The following is a 7,050-nucleotide window of genomic DNA, read 5'->3' on the forward strand; positions in this document are numbered from 1 at the left end:
TAAAGTGGGCCAGGTCTAACCTCAAATCGACCTGCCCCTCAAAAATATAATATAAAAAACATACAAAATTTCACAACTAAAATATATATGTTTGTTTTCAACATAACCTCATCATCACACATGATCACAATAATAATAGTTCTGTAGTAATGGCTATCCAGTTCCCTTGATGGGGAAGAAAAGAGAACTTTGACCAAAGAGAACTGCCACAAGAGAAGGCAAAGTTAAAACATTGCCAACCTGGGCAGCTAGGACAAAGTTACATGACTCTGCTCTAAGTTACATTTTATATAATAATATAATGCACAAAACCCTACTTACCTTTCACCAAGTGCTTGATTACTTAGCTGGTCTCTCATGATTAGAAACTCTTCAGGCATTGTTGTTTTGCTTTATATATCCATTTTGTATTGTAAACCGTAACTGAATGGGCAGCATTACACGACAAAATGCAGACTTCAGGGACCCCAATTACCCTCATAATCCTAATTAGATTAGCGGGCAAATGAGGAAAAAGATATGCACATCAATCAGCTCGCCTTTCGTTTTACCATTATGTTTATGGCAACATGGGGTCTCCTGATACTGCTACCATCTGCATTTCGGTGTCATTGCCTATTAGTTCGGTTGTGTAGTCTCCCCCAGTGCCATCTGCAGGAACAAATCAACCCATAAAATTAAATAAACGTATACAATGCTGATTGAGAAAGAAAAAAGGTATGAATAATATCAAGCACAAGATCTATTACTTAATACATCTATTGGAGGCTGTTTCATTGATAATCTCTGAGAATCTGCAACATTCGAGTTGAAAGAAGTTTGGTCAAAGATTTGCCTCAAAATGGATAACAATCAACTAAGCGGGAAAGTTTTAAAATCAGACATCTTGTGAGAGAATAAAGAAAAGAAATGGGGTTAAATCAGAATATAATTGAAATGATTATGAATCCCAAAAGATTTAAGTTCTAGATTAAGGATCAAGGATGGTTTGGTTATTTAAATGATTGCCAAACTACCCACTTGAATATGAGATCAGACTTTTTTTTAAAATTAACAAGAGGATGATTCATATGTACGATATTCTGAGAATGATGTATAAGGCATGAAAACCCATTGAAGTCCAATGATCCTCTGCGGCTTTAAGCATAGATCACACAAAAAACAAGTTTTCTTTTCCCTCCCAAGTGCAGAAGCAGAATGGAATGTTATATAGTTTATGAATAATAAGATGGTGAAACTTGAAAGAATTTTTAAGAAATTATTTATGTTATCGGCCTATAGACAACGTATTTCTTATTTCTTTAGAAATAAACTAGATGCACACTTATTATGGCCCTCCTATGCACCTCTTAAAATAGGGCTGGCTCAGAATACTATATTCTTCTTCTAGGTTAAATTATAAATTTATAACGAGTTTCAAATTTTAAACTATCGCCGATCACTCGCTCGTTTAAATAATTGGAACGAAACTGATCCAATCAAAAGAATTACCAAGTGATCCATGAAGCCCTCCTTTGACAGCATCAAAGTTCTTGTATGTATATCCAACAAAGCTGAGATCTTTGGGAGTCAACAGCATCTGCAACAAAGTAATACTAATTCAAACCTATATACTATACAAGCATACATATATTGAGAAAGTAACCTGCCGAAGATTATTATATACTTGTTTATTGTAATGTATTAGTTTGACGAGGGTTTTCTGTAGAAAATATCCCCTATGGCTTATTTGCAGAATTTTTTCTCACGAAAAGAAGAAAATGCAACTGTTACAAACCTTCCTTGACGGTCCCGAGCCACGTTTTCCTGGTATAGGTGGATCCAACTAAAATCATAGTAAAAAAGTCAATTATTAGAATGATGTTAGTTTACACAACACAAATGCATCAGAACATTCTGCAATTCAGCATTCAAAGTGCAAGTGCGAGTCAAGTTGTCAATAGATGTGTTCTTGCGACTTGGAACAAATCAGAGTTCAAGGATAATCATGTATTATGCGTGTAAATTTGTTTGGAATTAATTATACACATAGTAAAAAAATGAAAAGGCTTGAGATATTCAGTAGTGCAAAGGGCAGGATCATAATAAGAACATGTTTGTTAGCATGGTTGCTAACTCGAAAGAGGAAAGTACAGTGGTTGTGGACTTGAATATAAGACGACATTAGAGAATATTACAAATGTAAAGAAAATTTTGAAAAAATTACACATTCGCATGCAGGCGTGTGCAAGTGTGTTATGTATAGATGAAGAATATAGGTATCTAGAAAATACTTCATCAAACTTCATAAAGTTCTGGGTATCAAGCTCTCCATTGACTTCAGGCTTAAATGCTGCCTCCATTTCATAAAGCCTATCCCAGACGACATCTTTGAACCAAGGATGGGCCTGAAGCATACAGTGCATTCCTATAAATTGCTAAGATAAAAAGAAATATTACCCATAAATGCTTGATTGTTCTAACAAGTGGAAACTTACTTTAATTTGGTATGCTCCTCCAGTACCAAGTCTATGCTCAACATCACATAGCAACCTACAAATGAGATCCTTTGCTTCAATTGTCAACTTAGCATCTTCTGGAAACTTCAAGTGATTTTTCCAATGAACAATCTGTCAGTAATTGGTCAATTAGTTTACTATTCCTGTCCACTCAATTTCTTTTGGATAAGATTTCCATCCATTTCTAGAGATGCAACAAGTGTACAGGTAAAAGAGGTTCAATCACAATCTTTTAGTCGAAAAGAAAAACATTGGATATTGAAAAACTAACGGATTAAAGCTTTACAATATAAAATTAAGGCGCATTTTACCTTTCTGCAAGTGGTGATTGGATCATCGGAGTAAAATGGAGGGTAACCTACGAGCATCTCATACATAATTGCACCGAGGGACCACCTGAGGGAAATTCGGTTAAACAGAATAACGAAGACATGAATACAATATGCTTTACTTCTTGATAAAAAAGTTTGATGAAAATATCTCGTTCAGAAGTGAAGAACCATGCATGTTAGTTGATCAATACTTCTCTTCCCCTTCTAGCTTCATGTAGATGGGGTTCAAACTGTGAATGGTTTCAATGTGCTTACAATAAGTTATCAACTAAATTTACTTTTTCTTGTTTCTTTCCATACAGTATATTTTTATTGTTGGAATAATTGAACATTATTATCATGTTGAGCAGAAAAAATTTGATGTTAGTTGATCAACAAAAATATATCTGAAAAACAACTAAAACCTACGAAAAGAATCATTGACTGTTTTTAAATATAGAAAAATAAACCAAAATATTTATAAAATATAGCAAAGTTTTATAACTATCAATGATAGACACTGATAAACATTGATAGACTTCTATTAGGGTCTATCAACGTTTGATAATTCTAAAATTTTGTTATATCTTGTGAATATTTTCAAGAGTTTTACCATTTAAAATAATTTTCCAAGAATCACTATCATCCATAAAATGCAAACAGTGATAACATCAACCAAAGATGCGGAAGTTATTAACGGAAATCTTTGTTTACAATGTTGCGATATTCCATAAATATTGTTCAGATTTAGTATGCATCAACAATTGTGGAAATGGATGAGTGGAACTTGATAATTGTCAGCAAAAATATGCCAAAACTAACCAGTCACACTCCATCCCATATCCTTTTTTAAGCAATACTTCTGGAGCTATGTAATCCGGTGTTCCAACGGTTGAAAATGCCTGTTCAAATGAAAGGAGGAAAAGGTATGAACGATAACAGAGCCCAACTGTTTAAAACTATTTAATTGGCACAGTATAAACTAAGTTATCGCATCCTTTTAAGTATGTGGCATCTCCAGTAACACATAAAGGTTTTAGAGATTAGGTAACATAGATAAACATAAGGCGAAAAATTCTTGACCATTAGGCAGCATGATGTCATATGGAGGCATCATTTCAATATTGATGAAAGTCAAACGTAATAACACCTATTACCCCCTCGGCAGTTTGTTACTAGATGCTCCAGAAATACAATGATATTGTAGCTGGATAGCATATTGTACAACTATATCAATGATCTATACTCTTAACCAGTACATCTGCACTATATCTAAAAATGCACATTATAACATATTGTGCTAATCTTTATAGAGATTATTCAAATGCAGTTTAGCTGCCGTTCAGAAAAAAATCGTGATGGCAATTACCATACCAATTTCCTCCGGTTCATTTGCCAATGGTGTAACTGTTCACTGGGACTCTTCCAACTGCTCCTATTATCATCAATATCCATTGGTTCTGCCAAATTTTCATCATCCATGGCTTTATTTTCATGTAGTGCTGATAGGGTTAGAGAATCCAGCGGCTTACAGAGACCAAAATCAGAAAGTTTCATGTGACCATTTTTGTCCAGAAGAAGATTGTCAGGTTTAATATCCCTGTGATAAGAAAGATATTAAAGTGTTAGGACAACTTGAGTTCCACTATGAAAATAAAAATAAAAATAGCAATGAATGTATAGATTCAAATGGTCACACATCTTTCGGCTATCTAGTTCAACAGAAGCATGAAAACAGAAGCAAAATTAGAACCTGTGAATATAGTTGTGCCTGTGGATGGATTCTATTGCTAGAACACTTTGTGCAATGTAAAATTTAGCTACATTTTCAGTTAATGTGTCTTCTCTCATAAGCAGAGTCATCATATCTCCACCTGGCAGATATTCCATGATCAAATACAAGTACTCAGCATCCTGGAATGAGTAATAAAGCTTCACTATGCAGTGGCTGGCAACTTCAGCTAATAAATTCCTTTCTGCTCTAACATGTTCCACCTATAAAGCAACAAGAGAGACAATTATAAAGGATAACATTGAAGGTCAAAAACCAAATTTATAATTCAAATTACACAAAGACATTTTTCAGAGACTAAAGCAGTCAGAAAGATTTCCACAAAGACAGCTCATGACCTTACAGAGTTCATATATAGCAGAACTCAAATTTAATTGTATGCTCCTCTCAATACTAGGGAGCTTGATCCCAAAAAAAAATTACTGGTGCTAGTTGATTCAAATAAACATTCATGAGCAAGAATTTGACATCCGAAAACTTGATAAGATTGTCAAATTGGCATGAAAAGGCTATCCAGCATATGTTCCCATTAACAAACATATTATTACCAAGTCCAACTAGATTGTTGTGCCATGCAGACATCTCTAAGAATATAACACCAATACTTACATCTAAACGCAAAGGAAGGATCAACTTTTATTCCATGTCAGTGAAATGGTGATAGCTTGAACATAATTGAACAAATGACATGCAAATGAAAAAAAATGATGAATTCTACCTTGGTAATTGAATTTAGGAGAACTCAAAATCACATTTTACCTGTCCCCTCATCAGCATTTCAGATTTTTTCAACTTTTTCATTGCATATATATCACCGGATTTCTTCTCACGACATAATCGAACCTGATATGAACCAAACATAACAATCGAATCATTTAAAAATCAAAGGAAAATTGACTGAAGAAACTGAATAATATTATAAAGAGCAGCATGATAAACTAACCTCACCAAAAGCCCCCCTGCCAATGATGGTTAAAAGCTCAAAATCATCAACACAGATCTTGTGCCTTTTGAGTCGCATAAACTCAGTTTCTTTCCGCTCTAAATCTTTGATGAGATTGATTTGTTCTTCCTTAGGCACATCCGATGAGGCTAACTTTCTTTCCAACATCCATCGTCTTCCATAAAAAAGAAATTGAAAAAAAAAAATGAGTCCAGAAGTCCAAATTTATATCTAAATTGAAACAGTCCTGGCAAGAAGAAAGACTGAGAAAACAAATGAGCCTAGGAGCACGATTCAAATGTTGAAGATTAGAGTCGGTGAAAAAACCACATCTCCCGACGCTCCTTGCACTCTTTCCATAAAGAGGTTTAACGGACCTAAAGAATTTTCCCTTTGGCTTAGCTTTTTTCCGAACATTACAATATTCTTTCCAAATGGAACGATTTAACCCGGAAAACAAATATGAGCTAGGGAAGCATGATAATTCGGACAATTAACTCTGCATAGTTTCTTTAGTATCCTACATTACTAGTAGGAAGGAAAATTCAAATGAACCAAATACGGATGCTAAGATCGTTTGATTAGAGTTTATAATTACTAAGAGACACAATAATTAATATACCACAATTGCAAAGATGCCAAACACAGCAAGTGAAGTGCGAGAGAATACAATGAGATCTCAATCTCATACCGACGTTGCTACAGTAAAACGAAGGGCTTAATTAATAAGCTCGTACCCAATTGAGAAACGAATTCAACGGTTCAGTTCAAACAACTATAAGTTTCCTACATTTCCTCAGAATCAAAGAAGCGCATGCTAAGGAAATTGAAGTACCTCTCCTTCCGTTCTTGAATGTTCTTCATCTGAGCTCTGTAGTGGTTCTCTATAAACTTCTTAGCAGCCGCCACTTTCTCCATCGTCAGGCTGGAACCTTGCACCTCTTCTTCTGCCTTCTCTTCCTCCTCCCGATCCTCCATTTAAGATCCGTAGAAATAAACCTCCAAAGGAAAACAACACTCTATGCAACCGCCGACGAGAAAACAGACCGAATCAACGCCGCCGACTCCAACGAACTTCCTCAATCGGAAGAAGCAGTAATCTATAGCAACAGGTAGAAAAACTGGAAGAGAAACCTCAGTGAGAGCATAAAACCCATTCTGAAAAAGTTCTCAGGCTTAGCCCCCTCTTTCTTATCTGCTGCTTCGAGCGTGGAAACACATTCAATCCCACTCGGACTTTCTTTCTTAGGCCGCTTGGCTTTAAATATTCCGCTCATCCACGTGTCGTTCTAGCATTGGGAGATTTACTTTTGTAGCATCATCTGGCGTTGTAGGTAATTGCAGCTCTTTTCAGGGTGCTGTGATGAAACGAGTGATATTCACGCGCTTTGTAGTGCGAGTGTGGGAAAGTTGGACCCGTAGGAAAGGAGAAGCATCGCTGTCGTATGGTGAAATGACGTCTTAACGCATTTTTAGTACGTGAAAACCGTAAGACTTCACCCGCTC

General features: G+C 35.5%; 1 protein-coding gene across 5 annotated transcripts; it reads right to left on the reverse strand.

Moving 5' to 3' along the window:
• Positions 1 to 6,781, reverse strand: LOC120086991 (AGC (cAMP-dependent, cGMP-dependent and protein kinase C) kinase family protein). 5 transcript variants are annotated; one of them, XR_016532266.1, is made up of 14 exons: positions 6,380 to 6,781; positions 5,545 to 5,719; positions 5,361 to 5,444; positions 4,563 to 4,804; positions 4,184 to 4,409; positions 3,632 to 3,711; positions 2,810 to 2,894; positions 2,478 to 2,609; positions 2,274 to 2,387; positions 1,778 to 1,825; positions 1,492 to 1,579; positions 757 to 794; positions 322 to 651; positions 1 to 203 (listed from the first exon to the last, which is right to left on the reverse strand). XR_016532266.1 is itself a non-coding variant. In XM_039043834.2 (13 exons), exons 1-13 carry the CDS (start codon positions 6,520 to 6,522, stop codon positions 619 to 621), a joined length of 1,488 nt encoding a protein of 495 aa, XP_038899762.1. In that variant the 5' UTR covers positions 6,523 to 6,781; the 3' UTR covers positions 1 to 618. The 5 variants fall into 5 exon arrangements, 3 of the variants coding, with proteins under 3 accessions (XP_038899762.1, XP_038899760.1, XP_038899761.1); XR_005484395.2 differs by having other exon boundaries at positions 750 to 794; XM_039043834.2 differs by having other exon boundaries at positions 1 to 651.
• Between the last annotated feature and the right edge of the window lie 269 nt (positions 6,782 to 7,050).

The sequence above is a fragment of the Benincasa hispida genome, chromosome 9 (assembly GCF_027475165.1).
Source record: "Benincasa hispida cultivar pf3 chromosome 9, pf3_genome.v1.1, whole genome shotgun sequence".
In the NCBI taxonomy this organism is placed as follows: Eukaryota; Viridiplantae; Streptophyta; class Magnoliopsida; order Cucurbitales; family Cucurbitaceae; genus Benincasa; species Benincasa hispida.

Bases quoted from the DNA above. Each gene is read 5' to 3' on its own strand.
- LOC120086991 (XM_039043832.2), bottom strand. From the start codon at position 6,522: ATGGAGGATCGGGAGGAGGAAGAGAAGGCAGAAGAAGAGGTGCAAGGT. The intron at 3,712-4,183 runs GTATGGTAATTG...TCATTTGAACAG, and splicing joins AAATGAACCGGAGGAAATTG to GCATTTTCAACCGTTGGAAC. The intron at 2,895-3,631 runs GTTAGTTTTGGC...AATTTCCCTCAG, and splicing joins TATGGGATGGAGTGTGACTG to GTGGTCCCTCGGTGCAATTA.